The following is a 27,542-nucleotide window of genomic DNA, read 5'->3' as shown; positions in this document are numbered from 1 at the left end:
TTTCACTTTGTGCTTCGGCCAAAAGCATAATTGATTAGTCCTGTGTTGCTGTTGCTGTTGCGTGCTCGATACACATTTCCCGCAATTAAAATTAAATGTTGAGCAGGTTGATTTATCATCGATATTGGCTCCATATTTTATTATTATTAGTAAGAGGGCAATTATTGTAATGAGCATAAATCATTGGGTTTCATTATTGTTTTCTTCTTTTACTCCTCTCAGATGTACACCTGCCAGGCCACCAATGGCCATGTGGTTCCGGCTCTGACCAAGAAAGTTATCCTCGACATGAATCGTAAGTACCTCCTGGATTTCCATTTAATGCAAAGCGAAAATATTATACACACAATTCTGTGGGCCAGAGTTGAAGGTCAGTTTTCGGGGTGGTGGCTCTGGGATTATTGTTTTGTGGGCGTGACATTTTCATGGAAATTAATGTAATTAAAGTTTTGTCATTCCGCCGCAAGGACACACACAACCGACCACGAATGCTCGCATATTTATCCACATCCCTGCATTTATGGTTATGCGGCGGGGCCTCTGGGTGGCTATGCTAATCGCATTGTGGGTCCCCCGAGTGGGGCAGCGGGCTATATGGCATATATCCAGTGATGGGCATAATAAAATGTGTCATAAATAATGAACATTTCCATAAAGGTTGGGCTATAGATGTGCAGGAAATTAAGCGACAGCCGTGAGAGAGACGAGAGACGAGAAGCGAGAGAATTTACCAGCGGAATTTGCGCGGTGTCCTTCTGCCTGAATAACTGAATATGGCAATGATAATCAGTGTATAGCCTTGACAGGACACACCATAATGGGTTAAGCCGAGTAACTAGTGAATAATAAAAGGGTTAAGGTGAAAGCCATTAAAGGAATTTTTGAAATGTGAATTTTTAAACAAGAAAATAGTTTGGGAAACTTAAAATTAAAGCCTTTAGTCAGCAGTTTTTCTAATGCCTTTATGACTTAATTTTAATATAAAAGAAGTCATTATAATTAGATGTTTTCATATCAATCAACTTAAGATTTATATTATTAAGTAAGAAACCCTGACTAATAAGAATTAGAAACGCTTAGCAATTACCCTTAATAGAACCCGAAATAAGATAGATAAAAATCTAACAAAAACTGTGGCTATTTCCCCCAACAGTTCCCCCTCTCAGTCTGCTCCTGCAAGGACTGAATCACGCTGTAGTGGCAGGAACAAGGACTCATGTGACCTGCACCGCCATAGGAGCTCGTCCGCCGCCCATCATAATGTGGTCGAAGGCAGGACAGCCCGTGAAAGGGGCCACAGCATCCGTAAGTCCTAAGATAATACTAAAAGAAATCCTTATAAAATATTTATCAAAATCTTTAGACATCTTCCGATGGCAATACAACCATATCGGAGCTAATGCTAATACCCGTGCCCGAGGATAACGAAAGGCAGGTGGTCTGCTCCATTTCCCTGAATGCTGGCATTACTTCCCAGCAGCTCCACGAGGGTCACACCACGGTGATGACCACCATGGGCAATGGACACACTGGACTGCATCTCAAGGACTCTCGAGTGCTGAATGTGACACGTAAGGACTACTTGAAATCAAGAGGGTCAAGCTCGAATTATAAGAGTTTACATTTACCGCAGATGCACCCATTGTCAACCTGAATCTGGGAGCTCCCCTCGATCCGAATAATCTGCTCAAGGGCTCCGATGTCTACCTGGAGTGCGATGTGAAGGCCAATCCGGGAATAACTCGCGTAGAGTGGTACCACAGTGTGAGTGTTATAATTATACAAATATCAGAAAAAAGAAAACATTTAAAAAGTTAACTTAAATACCATGTTTCCCCCCCAACAATTTCCTCTAATTAAATTACAGAGCACAGCAAAACCTCAACACCCACAACAACCACTAATTGAATAATATTTATTTTCCCTTTACACAGGACAAGCAGCTGCATTCCTCCCGCGGCATCATCATCTCCAACCAGACGCTCGTCCTGCAGGGAATTTCGAAATCCTCGCACGGCCAGTACTTCTGCAGGGCCACCAACCTGCAGGGCAGTGTGTCCAGCAACGAAGTCTACTTGGATGTGAAGTGTAAGTGCCACCCACAAACCACCCACCGTCCACCTTAACTTTGCAACCCACAACTCACTTAACTTTTGCACTTGAACAGTGCACAGCGAGAAAAAATAGTATACAAATTTAAATTTTTTGACTAAAAATTAAGATTCCTAAAAAGAGATTCCTAAAAGAGATACAGAAGAGAAGAGAAGATTTTTAAGAGTATAAATGAAGTTTTTAAAGTGATCTCTTCTTTAAATACCTAAAAAAATACTAGCAAATATTATTTTATATAAAATTTGTTTTATATATTTCTCCCCGTGTATTCCCACCCCCAGATCCTCCCGTTTGCAAGTCGGAATCGACGATTATACGTGCCGCGCTCAAGCAGACAATCAACATCACCTGCGAGGTGGACGCCAATCCACTCGATAATCTAAATTACAAGTGGCACTTCAACAACTCACTGGAGAGCCTCATCGAGCTGCCCCAACTGGGAGCTGTTCCGATGATGCTGGCCTCCGGTCTGGACTCGACTCCGAACGGATATTATCAGCGGAGCAAGCGGAAGCACTCGCACGGAATGCAGCAGCGCCTGCTTCACGGACGACACGGACGCATGGCGGCCGTGAGGTTCGAGGACGAGGACGAGTACTATGGCGAGGAGGAGGAGGCGGAGAACGAGGAGGAGCTGCCCTACACCCAAATGGTCTACTCCAATATGGTGCACAAGAACCACGTGGAGATCAACAAGCAGTTGCAACGGAAACAGCCGTCCCAGCAACAGAACCAACAGCATCTCCAGTCCGGTGGCTCCATCTCGGACACGCATCACCCATCCTCCTCCCTGTCCTCCGCCGCTATCCAGCTGGCGGAGCGCAAGAGACTCTCGGCCCTGCACAAGCAGCAGCATCATCGTGGCGGAGTGGTCACGCCCCCGACCACCACCGCCGCTCCGCCGCTGAACAACGTGTACAGCTATCACGTGGATAGCTACGAGTCCTTCGGCGCCATTTCCTGCGTGGCCAGCAGTCCGATGGGCCACAGCCAGCCCTGCTGGTATCACATCCAGCCGGCAGGTGAGTTTTCAGTCCGTCCAAGCGTAGACGCGAGATAAAGCAAGCTTCTTCCGAGAGCCGGTTGAAATCAGGAAGTCATCGGAAAAATAGTAGAAGAGAGTTTTAAATACACTTTTTGGGTAAAATTTCTATTACAAAATGAATAAGAGAGCCTGAAGACTATGAAAGGGATCAGAATTTGTTTTAGAAGCATGGTATTTGGTTTTTTTTAAATGTTTAAAAAATATTTAAAGTCCCAAATCGAGCAGAAAACCAAAGCCTAGGGAACCTCTTTTAAAAATCTAATTAAATTCCCAAGGCCCCCATAAAGGCATCTCGAAAGTCCCTCAAAAGCTAAGAAGCCCCACATCCCAAAGAGTATTCGTGGAAAAATTTAATTAATTTCACATCGAGAGAGCGTGGCCAACATGTTTACTCTATTTGGATGCTCGCACTGCGTCCGCGTCCGCCTCCTGCTCCTGGTCAGTAGATAATTGTTGCACGCAGCACGTACGGCTGCCGGAGAGTGAATCTCGGCTCGTTATTTACATTTGTGCGGAGCTGCCTCGCCCCTCAACCTGTGCCAGGTGGCAATTTAACGCGATGCAGCGCCTGTCCAACGGTTGTCAAGGGGTTAAGAGTCCGTCCAGTTTTGTCCCTGACAGCAATAAAAGCCATGTTTACCATCGCCAACGGCATGTTTGCTTGATGCTACTGCTGCTGCTGTTGCTGTTGCAGCAACTACTTCTACAGCAGTCTGTGTGTGCGGCCCACGATAATCTGATAATCAAATGCAATAAATTGCCAGGGTACATCATTTATTTATAAAAGCTACGCCGCTGGCCATGGCCCAAAAACCAGCGGAAAAGCGGAAAATTTTAACGGAAAAGCAACTGTAAATGACATGCGAGGCAGGCCTTTAGTGGGAGGTCAAGGATAGGGTCTTTCTATCAGAAGAGTTGAAAAAGGATAAGGGATTTTTAGAAAAAAGATAACCGAAACTATCCCAAACTATACTCTAGAGAAAGGAAAGAGTTGGGTTTTGGTTAAGAAGATTAAGTTCAGGTTTATCTTAAGACATTTTTCGATGTATAACCTCCCTAGAAAATCTCTAATATTTTCTCAAGAACCCCTTCCCAACAGAAACTCATTACAAAACCCTCTTAATTATCCATTTCCCAATATAGATCTACCCGAACCCGTTAAGAACTGCTCGGCCTTTAATGCCACAGCCAATTCCCTGCAGATTCAGTGCATTCCCGGCTACGATGGCGGCATTCCCCAGCACTTCCATGCCCAGATTTACGACGAACTGAACCGTCAGATACTGTACAACGCGTCCTACAAGTATCCGGAGTTTACGGTCAAGCGTCTGCCCAGCGATTCGGTGTTCGTCATCCGGATAACAGCGGTGAATGCCCAGGGAGCCAGCAAAGTGGCATATCGCCTGCGAGGACGTACGCTGTCGGCGCCTCTACTGCGGACAGGTGAGTGTACATGGGAGTTACCTGTGCAGGCGCGATGTTCAGGCAGCAATGAAAGTTGGAACAATGTTTTCCTAAAATTTTCAAGTTCAAATTTGATTACCGGGTATTCCTAATGGAAATATCTTACTATTTCCTTAAAAAAACAATTGATAAACAATTAAATGTAAATTGACATTTTGATTTTAAACTGAGAACTTTATACTTTGACATCCTCTGAGCTATTTTGGCATCGTCTGTTCCCAGCTTATTGACCACTTTGCCATTTTAATTGGTCTTTTTTGTTTCCCATTGTTTGGCCCTCAAATGATGGCAGGTGGCGGCGGCCATCGGTCCTCCCCCCCGCTGGCATTGTTCCTCCTGCTTGTCCGCATTTTGTCATTCGATTTTTCACAATTTTCCACCCATATCTGCTTTCCATTTTGCATGACATTTTCCATGGATGCGATGTGCTGCAGCCTCATCGACGGCGGTGCTGGTGCAGCTGACACCCCTGCTGGGCGCTCTGGTCGGTGTGATTGCCACACTCATCCTGGTGGCCATTTGCGTGGTGATCTTTATCAAATTCCGCAGCAAACGGGGCGGCGGCGGGCGTAGGCACGGTAATGGAGGCGAGGCCACCACCACCGAGGCGGACAAGGGCAGTGCGGAGCCCCTCTCCCGCAACATGGGCAGCCACTCCAGTTTGGAGGACAAAAATCCGGATGTGGTGCCCCAGGAGGCCAACAGCGAGGACGAGTTCCATCAGGAGGAGAAGGCCTTCGACCGATTGAATATGGAATCGCAACGGATTTTGTACACCCCGCCGACGCGCATTAATACCGCCTCCCCGCCGCCGCCCTCGCTCTCGCCTACCTTTGGCAAACAGGTGAGTTTCATTGTTGTTTTTTTCCTGCTTTCTTTTTTTTCCAGATTTTCCGATTTTCCGATTTCCCGATTACTGATTCCAGTTTGCATATTGTGAATGGTTCACGCCGCTCACAAAGAGGCGCCGATGTTGCCTACTTTCAGGCTTTAGCTTTAAAAGCGATTCCATCAGGGCAAAGATTAAAGGGGGATTTTTGGGGGTTTTCCTATGGATTGATATGGTATTTGATTTAGTTTTATGGGGACTTAGGTGTTTGATTTGGATTTTTTGGTTTTGGCAAGGGTTGTATGCATTTTAGGTGTTGATTACAAGAGACAAAAAGCTTGTTTTTGTAAACACCATAGCTGAATGTATTCAAATATTCATAGCCAGGCCAAAACCTATTACAAATTAATGCTATTACAGTTAGAAAATTTAATTAAATATTAAAAATGTGTAGAATATTTTAAGAATGACGTGTCTCTGCACTAAAAGACCCCTATTCTAGAGTTTACTTTTTAAAATTTTATTAATAAACCTGAGTTACAAAATTCTTTACAAGAAGCTCCAATTTATTAACTCAAAACTAGACCAGAAATATTTTCTATTGACATAAAACCTTGTACAAACAACAGAGAACTCGCCTCCCTAAGAGAATATTTCCCTGTTTCTTCATTCTCTTCCCCTTTTGTACATATTTCCATCCCCTCAATTAGCCAGAAACCGTAAATAAATTACACAAATTAGTTTCCTTGTTTTCCCCACCAACAACAACAAGTTGCTGACCCGCCGAAACTTTTGCTCCAGTGTCCAGTCCACATCCCAGTGCAGTTTTGCTTAAATTTTTATCATTGTTTGGTTTCATTTTTTATCCGGTTTTTTGGGTTCCGAGGATTGTTTGGGAAGTGGGGCATCAAATTTTGATGAGCAAAATGTTTTTGTTACCAGTCGTCGTCGTCGTCGTGTTGGCGTTGTCGTCGCCAGCAAAAAGTTCCAAAAATGTTTAGCTTTTTGTGTTTAGCTTGGCTTTTTGTAAATTTCGGTTCAGTTCGGTCGTCCCTTCGAGTTGGAGAGAGTTCGTAACAAGCTCATTAGAAGTTCCTGGTGTTTGTGTGGGTCAGTTGGCCAACTTTTCGATTAGAAATTGTTTTCGTCAGCGTTCAGTTGAGTTTAGTTCAGTTTGTTCGCTCATAACTGTGTACAAGGGGGGTTCCCATCAAAGTTTAAGGGGCCAGAGAAATTACAGAGAGATAGCCAGGGGGGAGGACTAATTAAAAAGCTAAATAAATCAAAAGGCTGTGCTAAATGTAGGGCTTTTTATTATAGTTTTAATTAAAAGCATGAAGCCTGAAGTACGGAAGTATCAACAATTGGGAAATATATTTATTATTCAAAAGGGAAAAGGGTTTCTGTGGATTGACTTAAACCAGATAACGAACCTTTGGCTTAACCCGAGAAGCCCAAATGCTGCCAAGCTATCTCCAAGGTCAGCTAACACAAACTCTCTCGTTTTCTACTGAAAGAACCTAATAATAATTCACTTAAAATGCTTAGAATTAAATTCTAAAAATTTCCAAATATTTCCTTTAACGATTTTAAACATTTTTATAATCCCCCTTTCATTTTCTCCCCCCTATTTTCACAGTACGGTGAACTATCGCTAACCACGAACCCTGCCTTCAGCCTGTATAACACGCCCCAGCGCGCTCCTGCCGTTCAGCGACCTGTTTACACCGCTCCGCCGCCCCTGCTGTCCACGCGGACGCCCCCCAACATCTACACCCGCATCCCGGGCAGAGGTGGTGCCGGCAGCGGTGCAACGGTGACCTCGGCAGGAGCCACCGGCTATCACCTGCCGGCGTACGAGACCAGGACCTCGCCCACCTCCCCCTATGGATCCACCACGACCTGCACCATGCCCCTGCTGGGTGGCCAATCCAACGGATCGCTACAGACCAATGGGAGCAGTGGTGGCAATGGTCTCGTGGTCGGTGGGGCGTGTAATACCTTGCCCCATCCTGGCAGCCTGCATGGACTCCATGGAGGCGGTGGCATTTCGGCGGCGCTGACCAGCTCGGTGACCAGTGGCAACATCACCATCGGAGCGGCCCAGTCGCTGCTGACCTCGCCGCGGTCCCAGACCGCCACGTACAGCACCACGCTGGGGGGAATGGGCGCCGTGGGGGTGCAGTCGCCGCTGCTGATGAGCGGCGGTGGCCTTGGGAACTACGAGACGGTGAGCTCCTGAGAGTTAGCCAAAGAGGACGTCAAGTGTCAGATCGTGTGCATCGGGGGGAGCAGTACGTGCACCACCACCACTCTGGGCGCCGAGCGCACCACCATTGTCTAAGTAACACATACTTAATCCCCCAAAGGAACTGTCCCAGAGGTAACTGAATCCCAAAATCTGTATTATAGTAGGTAAGCTGCATCGACAAGACTTCCACAAAGCAAGCAAAACAAAAGCAGCAGCTGGAGAAACTAAACTAGAACTCTTAATCGTGTATAGTTAAAGCCCAGAATGTAAGGGACATAGCATTGTTTTCGAACCCACAAGGAGAAAGGCATTTATTTAGTTTAAACAACTCGAGAATCTGTCTTTGTGCGCTAAAAAAACAGAAACCAGAAACATAATGAGCTATGCTTGTGAAATTAACAGAAAACTAGTACTAATCGCAACTAGTTAAGCTATATAGATGTGTATATATGTAACCTACTTTAGGATCAGGTCTGCTAATACTTAAACTAGTTGTAGCCTAAACTAAATTGAACTTAGTTAGTCACATTGCGAATCTACGAAAAGACTATCCCTATGATAAAATTACAGAATTTAATGGCATATCTCTATAAAGCATATAGCACAACCACACACACAACACGACATCTGAAATAGGCGCAAACTACATATATATATATATATATTATAAACGATACGATACAATACGATATATGGATATGGCGTGTATGTGTGCATCGAATCAACTTTGTTAAATGTGGAATGAAATTTTATAAGCATCTGTTGTCGACAACTACTTTTTCAGCTCTATATAGTACGAATATAAATATATATATAAATGATCTGTATGTATCCAAGATTAAAGTGCGCAAAACCAACAACCTGCCCCCAAGAAGAACCCCCTTTCCAATTCAATTTCATCGAACTTACAACCCGTTTTACACCTACTTCCCACCATCAACGAACCCAACATGCAAAGTGCTTCTTCAATGACAAAATCAAATTCAAATTGTGACTCGAATTATAAATTGGAAAAACAAAACGAAAACAAATAAAAATACAAAAAAAGAAACGAAACTAAGAACTTGAGAATGAAATTTAATTTTAGGGAAATTTGACTCTTTAAGTATGTTTAAATATATAAATATATATTTTCTTAATTAACCCCTTGATTATATTTATTTCTTGTGTTTCGAAAATTAAGTACTTTACGTTCAGTCTCCATTTTTAATGTACAATTAAACTTAATATTTGCGAATGAGCAAAACAAAGTGAAAATAAGTGAACAAAAAAATAAAGAACAAAATGTGTATAAAAGTTGGTAGTTTTTATAATTATTTTGAATGGAAAAAGAGAGTTACGGTAAGAAACTTTAAAGCTCTCTTAGAATAAAAACGATGAGGAATTATCTCGTGAATACAAAGGGAAAATATGAAAAATTTAACATTTGCCAAAGAAGAGCCAAAGTTTTTATACTTTTACAGGGGAAAATCTATCATAACTAAGCCAAAAATGCATTAATTTTCAATTGGTAAACAGTTCTATGCTAGTTTTTTCTATATTAACAAATCTTGAAACTAAATATAAAATTTTAAGAAATCAAAATTTTTTCGCAATTTTTGAGAATTTTAATGATGTAACCCCTTATAAAATTTTGTAAAAATTATAAATTTTTTTTTTCTTTTTAATATGTCTAGATAGACTTGCCTTTTGTTGCTGATCAAGAATATATATGATTTATAGGGTCGGAAACGACTCCTTCACTGCGTTTTTGGCTTCCGACTGAGGTTATAATATCCTGCAAGGAAGGGAAACTGCAAAATACCTGGACACGAAAAACTATATTTTCCTGACCAAAAAATACTCTGTGACTCTGTGAACTCGCTTTTTCCTGATTTATTTTGAAAATATTTTTCATAATTTGTGGATGAAATACACACCGACACCCGGTAACAAGCCCATGTCACCACAGGACATGAGTTCGTGTACGCATATTTGTCCTTTTGGCAGGACACGCAATACACTTTTGGAATTAATTAACGCAGCCCAGACGAAGCCGAAAAACCACTCCACATCCACACATCCCCAGCCGAAGCCCAAACCCAAACCATAACCCAAAACAGAAAACAAAGCAACGACATGTGTGGAGTGGAGTGGTGTGGAAAGCGGAGCGGGATGGATGGATCGCTGGATGGATGGCTGTGTGTGCGCGCTTGTTTGTTTGTCCACATCCTGCGGCGAAACTTGTCACAGACTAATTTCGTGTCTCAGCTCATAAATTGATATTAATGAGCCGCTGCCGGCCCCATCCACGAATCATTTTTCGCGTTTGCCCAACGAATATTTAACTTTCGGTTCGTTTCAGCTCTCAGTTCCGTTCAGTTTCGGTTTCGGTTTGGTTTGCTTCGTTAGATTCCCACTGACAGTTACAAAGTGGCAGTCAAGTAGATGCGTAATTCAAGCAGGACACCCACCGATGATGTCCTGCGGCTCCCACGACATGAGTTGGCATTCAAATGAACATGTGTGCTCGCCGTCCTGTCGTCTTCTCCCCAGAGAGGGCAACCTGGAGCGATGTGTAGCGGCGAATTGAATGAATCATTTTGTGTTTGCCACAGGAAAACGTAGTCGAAATTGAAACAAATATGTAAATTCATTAAAAGGAATTTCGGGAACTAACAAGAGTGGAAAACGAAGACTGTTTTCTTTTACAAAATTATTAGTTTACTAATTTATAGCCTGGAGAGTTGCAAGAGTTTTCTTGGGGGAAATATGGAGAGCTAGGAGTAAAGGGACAAAAACTAGACTCAAGACAGTATAAGCCTTTTCTATTTTAAAGACAGAAAATGTGCGAAAAGGATAATTAAAACCCAATATAAAAATTCTTCTGTATATTTCTCAATTTTTATTGAAAAATATAAAGAATACTCTCAGTAATCCTTTTCCCTTTTTACAATTATTTAGTTGACGCCTGCATTCTTCTTTGCAGCTCCTCCATATACCTAATGGTCGTTTCGGGCGACATGCCATCATTCTCATTAGAATTGTCTTGATAGTTATTGTTGATATTATTTTGAAGTGGCTCGGTCTCGGACTCTGAATCGGAAACTGACTTGGACTCGGAATCCACATCCATTTGCTCCATCTCCGGGGAGCTATTCTCATCCTCCTCGATTACCTCTTCATCGGTATTATCACTGGACGAGTATATAGCCTTTTGGTTCTTCCTTTTCTTGGCTGAATCCTTTCGCGATGGTCTCTTGTATTTGGTGGCCGAATCATCCTCTGACCCCTCCGATTCATTATCATCGGAGTCTATGAACTCTTTGCTCTTGTATTTATCGGGTTGCTTTTCGGCCTCATCTTTGGTTTTCTTTTTCTTGGCCGATTTTTCAGCCTTTGAAGCAGACCGTTTTCTCTTTTTGCCCTCCCGTTCTTCGTCCTCGTCCTGGTCATCCTCATTTTTCTTGCCCCGATGTCCCTTCTCCTTCTTGTGTGCCTGATCGTTGGGCTCTTTTAATAGTTTCTTAGTGCGATCCAAGACTGCCTGGCGCTTGGCCATCTCCTGCTCCCGCTGTAAGCGCTGCTGCTGGCGTTGCTCGTGTTCCTCCTTTTGCAGCTCCTCCTGCAATCGGATGCGTTCCTCGTCCAGGACCTCCAGCTCGCGTAAACGCTGCAATTCTATGGGTAATTTGGTCAGCAAAGACTGACAGGTGTTGGCCTTCTCGGCAGCGTCACTCTTTGGCACCTCAGTTTGGCCTTCACAATTGGCAAGGTAATCGAAAAATCTGCAAAATAAGGGTTATACTTTAACCAAATTTATGAATATTTTTAAGTTAATTTTAAGTTCACCCAAAGGCTCCTTGCAGCTCCAGTTCAGCCTTCATGAGATCCAACGATTTGCCACGCGGCCGTCCCAGCAACTGCTCAGCGTCCTCCTGGATGGCCAGGCCCAGATTGAACATCACCACGGGATCCTGGGGCGCCAGGTGACGCGCCTTGCTGAGCCACATTTTGGATGCAGCGGCATTGCCTGAGAGAAACAGAGCTTTGGCGAGTCCCAGCATCACTTCCACTGAATTGTTTGGCCGGCTACTGTGCTCCAGGCACTGCCTGTAGGCCTCAATGGCATCCTGGTGCTTGCCCAATTCCAGGGCCATGTGAGCCAAGTTCAGGATAGCCGAAGGGGGACATACTTTGCTGGCCTCGACGATTTGCTTGAAGACCGCCTCGCCAGCGGCCTGGTGACGGCGACAGCTCAAGGCGGCACCGATGCCATTGGCAGCCCACAAGTTTCGGGGATCTCGGTCCAGGGCCTGGAAAGGATGAAGGAATATATAGAATGTGGCCAGTACATACACACATGTGTATGCCTACCTTGGCAAAGAAAAGCAGAGCCTTCTGCTGATGCCTCTTGGCTGCCTCATTATCGCCCGTGGCCAGGCTTCGTTGGATTTTCTTCAGGCACACATTTCCCACCGCCACCAGGGTGAAGGCATCCAGCTTGGCACTGTTGTTGAGGATCACATTGAGGCAGTACATGGCCTGAGTGGTGAGGCCTAGGGTTACATAGATATTGCCCAGAGAGCTCCTGAAAGGGATGCGTTATATACAGAATCAGGAGGTTATTATCCCACTCACCTGGCTGCCAGACTGTCGTTGTCATGCTTGAGCACATCCTTGAAGTAGTCGATGGCCGGGATAACATCGTTCTGCCGCAGAGCCATCACGCCCAGGCGCAGATAGCAGTCCAGGTAGTTGGGATACTCGGCGACAATGTCCTTGTAGGCAACCGTGGCCAAGTCGCAGCGATGGAGCTCCTCCAGAATGCGACCGCGGTTGAAGCGCAGAGTGAGCATATTGGTCTCCTTGTGGTCGCCGCCCTTGGTGCCAATCAGGCCCAGGGCCTCGTCAATGGTCTCGAGGGCCTTCTGCGGCATTTGGGCCAGTTTTTGGATGACGGCCACGTTGTTGAGCCACTCGATGGGATAGGCATCGCCCTTGCCGCCGTAGATCCTCATGGCCCGCTGGTAGGCCTCGATGGCGTGGTTCCACCGCTGCTTCTGCTCATAGGCCAGCGCCAGGCTAAGCCAGCTGTCATAGTCCCGCAGGCGGGAGAGGCAGCGGGACTCCACCACCTTGAGCAGCAGCTTAATGGTCTCGTCTATCCGCTTCTCGGCAAGATATATTTTGGCCAGCAGTCGCATGGCATCGATCTGGTTTGGCATGACCTTCAGTAGGATTTCCAGACCGACCTTGGCCTTGCCCTGTTCGCCCCGCCGCAGGTTCATCTGGGCCAGGCCGAGCTGGGGCAGAACATAACTCTCCGGAGCCAGTCTCACGGCCAGCGTGTAGAAATCCGTGGCCTGATCGTACTGCTTGGTGGCATGGAAGCACCTGGCTATCTGGAAGCAGTTCTGCGACTGAAGCTGGGGAATGTCGGTGAGCACATACGAGTTTCCCGCCAGAGTCGGGGTGCTGTTGTAGTCCCGCACATAGTAAAAGTGAGAGGAGAGGATGCTGAGGACCACCGGGTGGCGATTATTCAGCTCGTGTGCGGCACAGAGCAGGTTAATGCCTTCCCTGATCGACGCCTTCTCCCGCTGATTGAGCTTCAGGATAGCGATGCCAAGCAGGGCGTTCTGGCACCTACCATTGTGCTCCAGGGCCAGCTCGAACGAGCGCCGGGCGCTATCCAGGTTCCCCAATTTCAGGAAGCAATGGGCAATGGCCACCCGAACGTCCGCCGGTCCGCGGGGCTGGTGCATGAGGACGCTCTTGAAGAACCCCAGGGCCCCGATGTAATCCTGGCGATTGTAGGCCAGACAGCCACGTCCAATCAGCGCCGGAATATGGCTGGGCACATGTCGCAGGACGGCGACAAAGTTGGCATCGGCCTCCTGGGCCCGGCCAGGGTTCAGCATTAGGGCATAGCCCGTGACCACGAGTAGCTGACGGTCCTCGGGCCGCTTCATTCCATCCAGCAGACGGAGGATGTTCGTGACCTTGGCCTGCAAGGCGTTCTTGCGACTGCCCAACTCTTTATAGGCCTGCCTGGTGAAATAGGCCGCCAGCAGGACATTGGCCCTGGCCAGATCCTCCTTATAGGAGGCGTAGGTCCGCAGGCATCCGGCTATGGCTGCCTCCAGCAGGTACACAAAGTTCTCAAAGCTGCCCCGCGAGTAGTAGGCCAGCTAAGAGGCAGGAAATCAATGCGGCTCTCTTGGGTTAAGACTGCGAACTCACCGCCATATGTATCCAAGAGCGCAGGCTCTTCTCCTGCACACAGATTCCGGTGAGGACTTCCGGCAGATCCTCTACCTTCTGTTTTTTTGAAGCCACAGAGGCTTCTTTTAAACGCTGCATCTTGTCTTCACTTTGTAATATTCCACAGAAATCACGGGGAGGTGAATAATTTTCACTCACTTAGCAAAAGGGTTGTCAAAAAACAAACTTAATAAACGAAACTGTACACTTTTAAGGAAGGAGTTGCCACCATCTGTCTGGACATAAACTTTACGAGTTTTAAATTTTTTATATTATTATCAAGACTCATGAAAGCGTGTAAAATAAGTGAGCCCCTTTTAAATTGATTACAGATTTATGTAATAACTAAGAAGTTCTTCCTAAAAGTAAAATGAAACCTGCACTACTATCTTTAAATCAATGATTGATCCTTTAGTTTGACACTTGAACTGATCCCAATAATTTGTTAAATTGTTCAATGTCAGTGTCAGAGTTCCACAACTGAAAATCACTTCGATGACGCAAATTACAATGATTGCCAGAGCTGGAGGGCCACTTACGCTTTCTGTTTGAGCGTAATTATTTCATGATTCCCTTTTGACTCGATGTTCGCTTACCGCGATTATCAAAGCGCTTTTTTTGCTTGTCACCAAACTTGACCCAAAAGGCGCAGACAAACAATCAAGCTCTCATTACCTACCTGTCTACCTGTCTGTAAATTCCACCGCCCCCTCTAGGTGTTTGTTGACTGAGTGTAAAAATAAACAAACATTCGGGCGAACAATGCTAATCCATTCGATACGGAATGCTCGGAGGATTAGCTACCAATTCCACATCCGCATGTTGTTCATGGAACTTGTTCTTGGCATTTGTCTGTCTTTGGGGTATAAATACTCGAGTTTTGGTGGAGAACAGCATCAGTCAACGCACTTTCAGTCTTCAAGAACGTTCGTCGAACACCAAAAAACAACACAATCAACATGAAGGTGAGTGGGTTTTGGAGCTTTGAAGAGAAATCTAGGATGCTCTAGGGGCCTCTTTAAAGGATTTTCATATTTCCAATCAATATGGGAATTCTATTTAAATATTGAACCTTATTTTGAGTCGCTATTACTCCTTATTCTCTGCTTATTTAATCCTTAGTTCCTCATCTGCTTGGCCTTCTTCATCGCCGCCGCCCAGGCTCATGTTGTGGCTCCTGCCGTGGCCACCTATGCCGCTGCTCCGGCCCTGACCTATGCTGCTTCTGCTCCCGTGACCACCTATGCCGCCGCCTTGCCCCGCACCTACTCCGCGTATGCTGCCCCCACCGTCTACGCTGCTCCCTCGGTGTACTCCGCCCCCTCGGTGTACTCCGCCTCGTATGTGGCCTCGCCCTCCGTTTACTCTGCCTACGCTGCCCCCGCTGTGGTCTCCACTCTGCTCAAGAAGTAAAGTGATCAGATCGATGATCAATTATATGAAATTTCAATAACTTTGTCAATGATTTTCCAAGAAATAAAGCTGTGAATGTATAAAGAAAGATATCGATGGATTAGGAAGGGTTTAAATCTAGATTTTTAGGGAGAGTATTAATCATTTCCTTCGAAGAATTTAAACCTTCTGCTGCCTAAATATTAAATAACAAATATATATATAAATTCATTCAAAAAGGATACAGCAATCTCCGCTTCCATCATCATGCTGAAGGCCATAAAGGAGACAGGACCCTTCGTAAGCCAATTCAACACCCACACAGTCAGTGCCCCGGAACTCCTCTGTTTACGGTTAATTCGTTGGCATAAATATTTTATTTAAACTCGGTTGCTGGCCCCCAGTTTAGAGCCCTGGCATGTGGGCCATGTTATGGCATCCGCTTGCCCGTTAATGTTATGCAAATGAATTACGACTCAACTGGGCTAGTACGTAAGTACGGTGGCGTCAAGCTCAGGCACGTGGCCAGGAATATGGCATATATATGCGTTTTGCCCACATGTCACATAATCCCCAGCATAAGCGGCGCATAAGCATGGCAGGACTCTCTCTCCTGGAGTTGAGTTTAGTACTTCTCCCACACTCCCGCCAGCACCAAGTAAATTTATTGATTGTTTCGTAATGCACTTAGAGCGGGGAAAGCCTTCTTTTTCGTTCCCGACACGACGATTATGCAGAGCAACAAAAGTTTTTCCCGCTACATTTCCGGGGAGAACAAAAAAAAAGAGGAAAAGTTTAGCCTAAATCACTTAGACTCAGCCCCGAAAAACAAGTGTCGGCATGTCGGGAAATCAGGGAAAAGCCAGCCCGTGTGGGTGTTGGAAAACTTTTGGCAAGTTTCTTAACAAAAACAACAGTCAAAAGTTGCCAAAATCGAGATGCTATTTCATCTACGGATATGGTAAACGGGTGGCCTTTCCCTGCAGGAAAATCCTAAATAATTAATCAACATTTTACTACAACGTTTGTCCAACTAAATATTTAATTAACCATTTTGGCAATGACATTTCGAAAAATATGTACGGCAGAGGCATTCAGTCAGTTATCTTCTTGGCAAATAAATTATGCAAAGGTCAACACAGAAATCAGAGAGAGGGTTGAGAGCAGTCTTTGGTGTCGAGTGGAAATAGACGGAAAATAATGCATAACCCATGAAGAATGCATGCCTGGCAAATTGCCGGGCAATTAAGTGACCAGGAGGAGGCAACGAGGGGATTATTTGTGTAACTGTTATGGAAAACAAACAGAAATAAACAAACAAATTGGCTGGAATCAGTCGGATTTGAAACCTTTTGTCCTCCTCTTCAGACGCTGTCAGAAGCTTGTTTGCTCTCCTCGCATTTCCTAGCTCTTCCTTTTTTTTTCTTGTATTTTTTTTATTTTCGTGTGGGTAACAAGGACGTGACAAAAGGGTGGAAAACCAGAAGCGAAGCCCACCCGTTGCGATGTCTTCCTGCCACTTGAGACGCAGTCAAATGCCCCAGGATGTGTTTGATATGCACTCCATCCTGGCAGCCCGACATCCTAGCATTCTAGGCTTAATTATGAGCTGGCAAGGACAAGACAATACAACAATATTGTATATAACAAACAACTTCCTTGCTGGGGGAAATGAATATCGGATCAAATCTACTTGTTAAAAGCCGCTTTTGCCAATCGATTTGAATCGACGCATCCTCTCAAGTGTCCTGCAGCAGGAGTCGAAGCAGCAGGGCCCACAATTCAATTCAATTCCGCTGCATTATTATTTCATATTCCTGTTGTGCAGGGAAATGAGAGCGAACTATTGCCATGGCAGCGCCAGAAATTGCCTTTTGATTGATAATTCCGGCCAGCAGATTATGCCACTTGCCTTGACTATAGCTTCACCTCAAGTTGTTTTCCATTAAATGGGAAATATATTACATATTTGTGGGTTCATGTCAATGAATTATGATTATTAAAATAATAAATGAAACCTTATAAAAGGTTATTTGCAGTGCGTTTTCCTTGGAAGAATATTACCAAGTTTTGCTCAAAAATATGTAATAATTAATGGCAGAGAAAACACCTTAACCAAAGGCTTGAGAGACCTAATATATAATATATGTGCATTTTATATCTATTCCTCACTGGACCTGACTTGCACACACAGCTCAAAGTCTCTCCGAAAAACCTGAATTACATGGCAGAATATACAGAAAACTGCAGAACTTTGGGCTTTGTGTTTAAATTAATAAAACATTTAGCCAGTTTTCGCAGGACTCGTCCTCTTTCCTCTGCAAACAAACTAAAATTAACTAAAAATGTTGAGAGAAGCAGCAGCAGCAGCAGGAACATTAAGTAAACAGCCGAAAAGTATGCTTCAACTTTTGGGCATTACATAAATTCCACACACTGTACACACGCACACACACACACACTCACTACCAGTCAGCCAGAAGCAACAAAAGCACATTAAAGCTTAGCTAGAGAGAGGGTGAGGGGCAGGGGCAGGAAAAGAAGCTAGCAAACAACCATAACATTTATCACGAACACTTAAGTTGCCTCCAAAGGGGGGGGGGGATTCCGAAGGGGAAAATCAGAGAAAATCGCACAATATCAAGGCAAAAACGGGGCCTGGAGGGGTGGCAGTTTGTTAAATCAATTTGATAAACTGTCAATAATGAGAAATAATTTAATGCGCAGCCTCCTCCAATGGCTGGGAAACAGATTTCCCTCGACTCATCGTCATAAGCAATTATGATGAACTTCAGCTGGCTTTTCCTCACAGTTTTCCTTCTCTTTTCTTTGCCTTTGCTGTGTTTGCTATTAGCACTCGCTGAAGTTGGGACAAATTTTTGGTTACTTGGACAAGCGAAAGCCGAGATTTATCAAAGATATCACCGAGATGGACCAGTCAACAATAACGCAAAGTGTCAACACAAGAGGCTAGAGGAAAAGCTGGCTTACAGAGAGGAAGGTAGAGAGAGAGAGAGAGAGGAAAAGCCGTATAAGCAGATGAAGAACCGAAGGCAAAGGCAAAAGCAAGGCAACCAGATAACAATGGCCAAAAATGGCAGCAAAGACACTGCAGGAAAAGTTGCTTTCTAAAAAAAGTAAAGTAAATTTTAAAAGGAAAAGTTATTTAAGAATTTTAAGAGAGAAAATCTATTTAATTTAGTTACTAGTTTGTTGAACATTTCATAATAAATATTCTAATAAATTTATAAGCAAGTTCCCCCTTTTCAAAGTGTACTTTTGTCAAAGATTGTCAGAGGGGAGTAGGGTTGTCGAAATATTTAAAAATATCGTATCGATGATTTTTTTTTTTTTTTATATATCAAAATGATATTTGAAATATCAAAAAAAAAATATCGATTTATCAAATATTTTTGATATTTTTGTTTTATTATTATTTTTTTTTAATTTCAATAACCACTAAACATTAACTCACATACGATCTTAAATTATATTGTTAGATTTTTATTTTATATTTATTACTAAATGAAAGAAAACTATATTTATTTTTACTTTCTTTTGCTTTTATTTATATTAAAATCAAATCAGAACAAAAATTTATCTTATATGAAAGATAATAAAAACATGCTTAAATAATAATAAAGCAAACGTTTTCATTATACCCTTGCAGGGTATTATAATTTCAGTCAGAAGTTTTCCAACGCAAGAAAGGAGACCTTTCCGACCCTATAAAGTATATATATTCTTGATCAGCATCAACAGCCGAGTCGATCGAGCAATGTCCGTCTGTCCGCCCGTCTGTCCGTCCGTCTGTCCGTCCGTCTGTCCGTTTCTACGCAAACTAGTCCCTCAGTTTAAAAGCTATCTGAATGAAACTCCGCATAAAGTCTTCTATATACTCGAAACGGGCCGGATCGGACGACTATATCATATAGCTGCCATACAAATGTTCGATAAATTTTTAGAAAAAAAATTCTAACCTGACTGTTTTTCAACATTTTTGCATCATTTTTTAAATATGTCCATTTTATAATATTTCAGAATTTTGGTATGTTTTATGAAAACAACTTTGTTGTTTTTCAACGTTTTTTCATCTACTCTGAGATATAGGCTTATTTTATTATTTCAGAATTTTGGTATACATTTTATGAAAATCGGACAACTGCCATATATCTGCCATAGAAACGATCAGTAGACGTAGAGAAAATGTAAAGCTGGGAATGCAAAACTGTAACTGTCAAACAGTAAACATAATAAGTGTAGGTAAAATGTAATGAACTATACAAACTTCGGCGTGCCGAAGTTAGCTTCCTTTCTTGTTTTAGGTTCAGTTTCATTTTTTCCGCCGAACTAAGGCTTTAACAGTATCTTATATGAAAGATAACAAAAACATGTTTTCTTTCCTTGTCCCGATAAAAAGTGTAACCGCCTTAAACATCAAAAAATATCTCAAAAAAATATCGATAAAATATGATAATTTTTCAAAAAAAAATAACACGATAAAAATATTTATTTTTTCGCAAAAAATATCGATATATTGATATTTTGATATATTTTCGACATCCCTAGAGGGGAGCTTGGAGCTTGAGCCCAAAAAAGGAGGTAATATGGCAGAGGGTGCTTGTGGAATGGGCACCCGAATTGGGGTCTGGGGAATGGGGTGACGACACTGACGATGTCTGTGCGTGCGTGGCCCGAATCCTTTTGTGCGGGCTGTTGGAAACGACCTTCATAAAACAAACACGCCGATAATGAGTGAACAGTCGTCGTAGGTTTCTGGTGGTAGTCTCCTCCTGAAAGCAGAAGGCACAGCCGTGCCAGGCCACGAAATTGGAGCCACTACCATGTCACTCTCTACCTCTCTACCTCTCAATTCAACGGATTTCCCGCTTCCCTTTGTGAGTGCAACTAACTGGGCGATAATCGGCATTTGATTTGGTGCCGGCGAAAACTTTTCTCAAGAGTTTACCTCTTTGCCAGTCGATTTTCCTCAGCTCCCTCCCTCTCTCTCTCTGTCATTCTGATTGTGAAGTCAACTCCTAGCCTTGCTTTTGGCCAGAGTTATGTGATGGAAGAGGAGGCCTTGGGCAAATCGATTTTGGTCTGACGAAATTTTAAAGGTTCAGGAAAGAGGTTGAGAGGGTTGGATCCAGGAAAGCGGGGTGATTCCGGCGGTGAATGGTGAATGGTAATGATGTGTGCCACCGTAAATGGGTTACGGATAATTGTTGCGGCTTAACTGAGGAGGAAATAAGGGAAGTACACTAAAGTTTGGATCCAAAGAGGTCTTGAATTTATGTTAAAATCAAATAAAACATCTTAATATTTTCAAGCTTTCTTGCTAAACCCAAAGAAATTCTCAAGAAAATTATGAATTTTATTTTGAATTTCTGCATAAAAGCTCTTCATTTCCATTAAAGAAAATGGCAATTCTACGAAACATTCTACTCCCAATAGTAAATTCCTCAAATATGAAAGCTTTCAGGGAGAATGGTAAGTGACTTTTACTATGCATAAATCAAGATACACGTAACTTCAAAGGTTCATGCTTTCGCCTTAAACTTTTCTCAGCTTTAATCTAATAACACAATTTTTTGCCATTTTCTTTCGGGGATTCCTTTTAAACTCCCCTTTGGGCTGAACTCTTTTGGCTGTTTTTACCTGGGCAACATTAAGCCAGTTAAGGAGCGGAAGTCATGTTGGCTCCGGCCTGCCGCCACCCACCTGCTAAATTTGCATAAAAGATGCTTTTCGCTTTTCACTTTTTCCCCCGCACAGCAAAAGAAATGAAAGCTCGAGAGCTGCAAATATCTCAGGACGGACGGAAAGGCTTCCTTTGCCGGCTTGTTGCCCTGGCAGCCGAGGGAAATAAAATATTTTTGGCCAGGCCAGAGATGAGAGAGGGAAAATGTAAACTAAACACAGCAAGGAGCGCAGAGAAAAAAGGGAAATAGCAACACATGGAATTTTCCGTTGTCTTTTTTTGTTCGTTTTTTTTGTTTATCTGTTGTCGTGTGGAATTAACTTAACGGAAACGGAAATGGAAAATGGAAATGGAAGCTGCTGCTGCTGATGCTGCGTACAGGGGCAATATGGCCAGTGTCAAGGCCCCGGCCAAGGATGATCTCCAACAGCTGCTGCTGCTCCGGCTGGCCCTTTTCCGCCATTTCCTCGGGCTCCTTTGTAAAGGTTTCTTTTTGTTTTTTTCCCCCTGCTAATCATGCACGGTTAGCAGGGTGCTGTGAGGCGACTCGGTGGTTTCCTCACGGCTGCGTCGCGAAAGGGGCCTCAAAACTTGCCAATAATTGCAGCAGTAAATGAAGAGAGCTACGGAATGGGGGAATTTTCATTGAAAAAATATTTTAATAAATATAATAAGCAGTCAGGGAGATCATAGAACATTTTTAGAGACTTGAAATCAGCTATTTTAGATGAATTTTTATTATTAAAATTGTCTCTGCAACTTCAAATGAATTTCTATGACTCCCCTGACTTCACTATTACTCCTATTGAACATCTCACTTAAGCAGCTTAGCAGCAGCCAGGTTAGGGTTGCTATAACCATCATCAGATTGTTATGGGCCTGCTCCTCCTTGGACCCTAGAACAAGTACCACTTATCACTTATATAGCCGGAACTTGAGAACTTAAGAGTTCATCTTGCCATTACCGTCGGTGGCTGTAAAGTTCCCACTGTCTGTCATATTGTTCCTATAAAAAGAGCTTTACTATTTCGCTGGAGAGTCCAAGAAGTACTGACTCAATTTCAGTTTATTTGACGGCAAAGAGCTTAACTGGGCTCTGAGCAACAGCTGTTTTCCTATCTAAGGCTTGGCATTTGTGCAGTTTGGTTATTTATCAATAATTGAATTGGCCATTGGCTTAGATAAGACAACACATAGGTTATTCATGAAGCTGTTTTGGCTGTTATCTGTAAGCTTTAATTATTTGTTTTAAAATTAGGAAATCTAACTGTTTAAAGACCATATTTCCCTCACTTTTGTAACTGCCAAATTTGGTCTCCATTTCACTTTCAATTGCATGTATTGGAATAATTCCATTGAGACATCTATTTATAGTGTGGCTCTTACCTCATTCACTCTCCCCCAAAAAGCAGCAATTCCCTTTCACCTGCTCACCTGTGCTCCTGCCAGAGTTCACAATTGTAACTGTTATTGAAGGCGTTGCTGTTTATCATTTGCCGCATTGCATGACTTTAGCTAGTATATCAATATCGGCGGATACCGAGACACCCTCTACCCCATATATCCCTTACTACCCATTGCCATTGACACGCCGAAATAAAGGCAAATGGCTGGAACCACTAATAAAAGCCAAAACTTGCATTTATGGCCAAAACAAACAAATATTATTGACAAAATTATGGCCGGCGCCCAAAACAAAATACAAAAGAGTATAAAAAGTGTTGTTTCTCGGGAGGAATGGAGGTAGTATCAAGTGCAGTGCCTGCCTTGGGTTCCCACGTAAGTTTCCATGACATGACAACCTTAAAACTAAGCAGAGGTTTAAGAAAAGGAAAGATTATATATTATTTTATAAAGAGAGAACAAATAACATAAAGCCTGAAATTCCTTCTTGTAATATCAAGTTATGGCTGAAAGCCTCAATGACATCGGTTAACATATTTCGCATTAACTTCAATTTGCGTCACTCTCGTTTCAATGGGAACGTCAAGGACAAGACGAGTATGTCAAGACATCAGCATTTCACATATTATTAGCAATTTCATAATTATAATTGGCGGGAGAAGGTCCTTCCTCCCGGCTCCCTTGGGAGGTCCCTCTTCACATTTCGCCAACGAGCTCTCAAAGCGCAGAATGAAGTGAAATAAAGCGAAGCATTTCACGATGCAGCCGAGTCAAAGGAGGGCTGTGGGTTTTCATATACATATATGCGGTATATATATAAAGAAAGCCACATAAATGTTTCCTTTCTCCGGCTGCCTTCCTTTTTCCGCTCCTTCAGCTTCTTCTTTTCCCTTTCAATGAATGATGAATGCCTGATATCTCTTCCTCTCCACTTTTGGCTTACATTTCGCCGAGTGTGTGGGGTCCTGTCGTAATGAAATTAAATATTTAAGCCCGCAATGCCTGAATGGACAGCAACTGGGGGGTAGGAGGGCGGGGTAACACACCCATAACTTTGTGCCTTGTGTTTCACAACGAGCTGCTGTGGTTTTTGCCCCTTTGAATTGCGTGGATTAGGATTAGGATTTGGATTAGCGATGCGCAGGATGCCCACTTCGGGACAACGCCACTGCAGCTGCAACTGGCGCCGGATTAAGCCAACTATACTGCAGCGTTGCATAACCGACTTTGGCTCCACTGCCCCCCTTTTGGCCCATTTTGAAGTCCTTTGGAACGTGTGCTGGTGGCTGACACCTCGAAAAAGTTGCCAACTTTCCACAGTCGATTATTTGCTGTCAAATCAGAATTTATTTTGGCAATGCATTCGATTTGGCAATTTCCAAGAGACCAAAGCAAGGTGTTTTCACGTCCATAAATGTAGTCGAAAAGGGGGGAAAAGTTTAGTTTTGAGTGTTTTATTGAAGCTAGAGAAGTTTCTGTCTAAGAAAGGTACATAAAAGTTAAGGGAACAGGGGATGTATGGGTGCTTTATAATAAAATGCAGCAAGTTTTAGATATTTTTCATAAAAGAAACTAATAACTAATTAAATTTTCAATATAAACTGGACAAGTAAGGTCTCTAAAGCGTTCCCAAACCCTAATCAATTTCGCCACAGCACCCTCCCTTACAATTTCAATGAAGTTCCAAGAAATACAAGACAACACAGATAATCTAGAAAAATAAAAACCTTAATAAATGCTAAGCCACTGAACCTTTAAATTCTGTGCGAGTCCCCCAGAAATTACGAAATGCCCCGCGAACTACATAAATAGCAAACGCATTCGAGCGGCAATGCAACAATTTTTAATTACCATTTAGGCGCTTCAACGAGCATTACGGAAAAGCGGAAAAAAACCAAGATGAAAGCGGGTTGGGGCGGGAAAGATAGAGGAAATTGCTGGCAGCACTTTGGTCTCGACTTTTTTCGAGCATTTAAAAAAATTAAAAAGCAAACAGAAAAAGAGAAAATACAGAAAAAAAAGGTATATACAGCGAAAACGGGAAAGAAGAAAAACAAACGCCAGGGAAATTAAGTCAATGTCCTGCGGGTTCAGTTGCGTTTTGGATAAATGTAATTAACCTTCAGGATCGGAAATGTTGAGTTGGGTCTACCGACCGACTGAGGGGGAAAAAAACGACAACAAACAGATGCGAAATCCCTGATTATTTGGTGTAAATGATGGGTTAACATATTTCCAGCATATACATCTATCGTTAAGATACCTGTGGGCAAAAAATAGTCCTGGCGGCGGAAGGGAGAAAGATTTACTCGGCGTGCGGAGACATTCATCACTTTAAATAGACCACCAACCACATCATTAGGGAAGTCGCCTTGCAAATTAATTACAATCGAAACGAAAGGTGCAAAACTTGGAGCGGAAAATTGGGAGGGTGGACGAAGACACACACAAAGACACTCGGGGGAAATACGGGTAGGTCTACAGAAAATCTCTTTTGTGTGTTTATTTTATATATATTATATTTAATATTATTAAAATATTTATTTTACTATATGTTTTTATTTATTTACTATAGTCAGTATTTGATTTTTAAATAAAATGCTTAGAATTCTCAAGTGAGAATACCGAGAACACCAATTTTTAACTTAGTAGTTAAATAATCTCCTCAAGTTTAATATATTTTATCTACTTTTAATTATATATTTCTATTCAATATTTAATCTGATTCTTCTATAGTGTTTACCCACCCATTTTCTCTCCATGCTGAATCAATGGAAAACAAACTGAAAGCCAAGAACCCCCCAAAATCTGAAATCCGAAGGCGAAATGTCCTGGCCAACAATGGAAGCACTGCTGTAATTACCTTCTCATACACACACTCACTCACACTACCGGATAAAGACGGTCACACACACATAATTAACTCGATAATGAGGACAAAACCCATAGCCGCACGAGGAGAGAACCCAAGCCCGCCCCAAAACACCCAAGTTGTCGCAAATGTATGTAATGGCGTGTTACAGTTGTTGTTCCTGCGGTTGGCCCGGGGGCCACTGGGGGGTTAAGAGCGCCCCAGGCGGGTTAACTTACGGAAGGGAGGAGGAGGGATAGCCCCCATTCCCAGCCCCTATCTCTATTAGGTTTTGTTTGCCACGATAATGACTTCCGCTTCGACAGAGCCGTGGATGACAGAACCGGAATTTGTAATTGCTCCTAAGCGTTTGCCATTCTCGATCTCAATTTCCAGCCTTTGCCTTTGATTTCGCAGGAAAAACCCCAACCTTTTCTCCACATGTCCCCAGGAAAGAGACTGTGTGTCAGAGTGTTTTTGGCTTAAAATTTATACGCATTTGACCTGAATGCCTCCGCTTAACACAAGCAACAAGGAAAAAGGTGTGAAAAACTATGCTGGAAAATTGCAGGGCCCCGGATTGGTTAGGCGGCGACACTACAAAGTGTTTGCCATGCAAATTCCTGAAAAAGGGAAGAATTATATTTACTCGTTGCGGCAATTGTCGGAAACCAGTTTGCAAATTGCAAATATAAAATGATAAATAAGTAAAGGAGGCTAAGGAAAAGAAAAGGTATCAGGCCGGAAATAAGTTAACGCGCCTTGTTAATCCTAATGAAACAAGAAAGAAAGCTAACTTTGGCCAGCCAAAGTTTGTATACCCTTGCAGGTAACAATTAAAATATATCATAACTAAGCCAAAAATGCATTAATTTCGATTCGGAAAGCAGTTTTGTGTTAGTTTTTATTAATTTAAAAAAACTGCATACCAAATTTAAAATTTTAAGAAATCAAAATTTGTGGCCATTTTTGCTAATTTTAATGATGTAACCCCTTATCGAATTTCGCAAAAATGGCCAAAAAATCGATTTCTTCCGGACATGTCTAGAAAGATTCCCCTGTTGATGCTGATCAAGAATATATATGATTTATGGGGTCGGAAATGATTCCTTGACTTAGAAAAATATTATTTTGTATGATAAAATCTGATTTTTTATATTAAACAACTTCTTGATTTTTTTTAAATTAAAAATATCATAACTCGCCCAAAAGTGCATTAATTTTAAATCGGAAAACTGTTCTGTGCAAGATTTTCTACAGTTAATAAATCTGCATACTTCATTTTAAAATTTTGAAAATTCAATTTTTTATCAAAATCAAAAATTTTAATGATGTAACCCCTTATAAAATATTGCAAAAATGGCCAAAAAATCGATTTCTTCCTGACATATCTAGAATGATTCCCCTGTTGATGCTGATCAAGAATATATATGATTTATAGGGTCGGAAATGGCTCCTTCACTGCGTTGCAAACTTCTGACTGAAATTATAATACCCATCCAGGGTATGTATAACAAAACTACTTAAAATCATTTAAAAACTTTAAAACAAGTTTTGAAAAATAAGTTTCAGACTTAATAAATTTGATAAAATAATACCAATAAAGCATAACATTGGCAACTCATCTTAAGCCCACCAAAAACAAGAACCACTTCCTCAAAGAAATAATAAAAAAAACTTCCAATGAAAACTTTCTCCCCCCTCCCCAATACCAAAACACAACTCCCCTAGGGTTTTTACCCATTTAATTTCACTTAATTTCTTTCCATTGCAAAACAGAAATAATAAGCACAATCCCAATGGGGGAAAGCCTGGAATATTTCATGATTAAGGGCAATTGAATTACACATTACCATATAGCCAAGTTAATTCCTCTGGAGATGGCCAAGATACAGAATGGCGGAGCAGCAGCAACAGCGGAGCAGCAGAACCCCTTACATTTATCGCAGTTTACATTCCAATTGCCATTTTGCCATTTGCCAGTGGTGTTTGGGCTTGGGTTGGGGGTTTCGGGTGGCAGAAACCCCGTTTGATTGCGGTAAAATGCTAATTAACAGAGCATTGCTCCAGTTTGGGGCAAAACTTTAACCCACTGACAAATGACTAGCAGGCAAGTCTGCGGCGGTGCCAGGGGTTCAGGGGGTCTTGGCGCAAATTTCTTTAAAGTTTTCAGCTCGACTCTTTGGCTTTAACGTGGCCTAAATATTAATGGGCGCATTACGTATACGCCGCCGCGATCCGAGC

At 42.7% G+C, this 27,542-nt stretch overlaps 4 protein-coding genes across 4 annotated transcripts in view; 2 read left to right on the top strand and 2 right to left on the bottom strand.

Moving 5' to 3' along the window:
• The window catches only part of side-V (sidestep V), a 46,047-nt gene extending 37,079 nt beyond the window's left edge, over nucleotides 1-8,968 (top strand). The window contains exons 6-14 of the mRNA XM_017163451.3: nucleotides 223-295; nucleotides 1,154-1,305; nucleotides 1,364-1,571; nucleotides 1,634-1,764; nucleotides 1,935-2,088; nucleotides 2,394-3,134; nucleotides 4,301-4,600; nucleotides 5,056-5,465; nucleotides 7,090-8,968. Of these exons, the coding sequence (XP_017018940.1) occupies nucleotides 223-295; nucleotides 1,154-1,305; nucleotides 1,364-1,571; nucleotides 1,634-1,764; nucleotides 1,935-2,088; nucleotides 2,394-3,134; nucleotides 4,301-4,600; nucleotides 5,056-5,465; nucleotides 7,090-7,692 (2,772 nt within the window). The 3' untranslated portion in view covers nucleotides 7,693-8,968. The remainder of the gene's footprint in view (nucleotides 1-222; nucleotides 296-1,153; nucleotides 1,306-1,363; nucleotides 1,572-1,633; nucleotides 1,765-1,934; nucleotides 2,089-2,393; nucleotides 3,135-4,300; nucleotides 4,601-5,055; nucleotides 5,466-7,089) is intronic.
• Nucleotides 8,969-10,593: 1,625 nt separating this feature from the next.
• Nucleotides 10,594-14,406, bottom strand: LOC108072242 (RNA polymerase-associated protein CTR9 homolog). The gene is made up of 5 exons (XM_070284214.1): nucleotides 13,927-14,406; nucleotides 12,322-13,874; nucleotides 12,058-12,271; nucleotides 11,533-11,996; nucleotides 10,594-11,468 (listed from the first exon to the last, which is right to left on the bottom strand). The coding sequence occupies exons 1-5, from the start codon at nucleotides 14,044-14,046 to the stop codon at nucleotides 10,637-10,639; spliced, it is 3,183 nt and encodes a 1,060-aa protein (XP_070140315.1). The 5' UTR covers nucleotides 14,047-14,406; the 3' UTR covers nucleotides 10,594-10,636.
• A 249-nt stretch (nucleotides 14,407-14,655) lies between these two features.
• On the top strand, nucleotides 14,656-15,375 carry LOC138928044 (cuticle protein 16.5). The gene is made up of 2 exons (XM_070284215.1): nucleotides 14,656-14,912; nucleotides 15,070-15,375. The coding sequence occupies exons 1-2, from the start codon at nucleotides 14,907-14,909 to the stop codon at nucleotides 15,358-15,360; spliced, it is 297 nt and encodes a 98-aa protein (XP_070140316.1). The 5' UTR covers nucleotides 14,656-14,906; the 3' UTR covers nucleotides 15,361-15,375.
• Nucleotides 15,376-21,305: 5,930 nt separating this feature from the next.
• On the bottom strand, nucleotides 21,306-22,089 carry LOC108072282 (uncharacterized). Its single transcript, XM_017163349.3, has 3 exons — nucleotides 22,009-22,089; nucleotides 21,862-21,939; nucleotides 21,306-21,666 (listed from the first exon to the last, which is right to left on the bottom strand). Exons 1-3 carry the CDS (start codon nucleotides 22,040-22,042, stop codon nucleotides 21,554-21,556), a joined length of 225 nt encoding a protein of 74 aa, XP_017018838.1. The 5' UTR covers nucleotides 22,043-22,089; the 3' UTR covers nucleotides 21,306-21,553.
• Between the last annotated feature and the right edge of the window lie 5,453 nt (nucleotides 22,090-27,542).

This window comes from Drosophila kikkawai, chromosome 2R, assembly GCF_030179895.1.
Source record: "Drosophila kikkawai strain 14028-0561.14 chromosome 2R, DkikHiC1v2, whole genome shotgun sequence".
Lineage (NCBI taxonomy): Eukaryota > Metazoa > Arthropoda > Insecta > Diptera > Drosophilidae > Drosophila > Drosophila kikkawai.
This window is presented reverse-complemented; position numbering and strand designations above follow the sequence as displayed.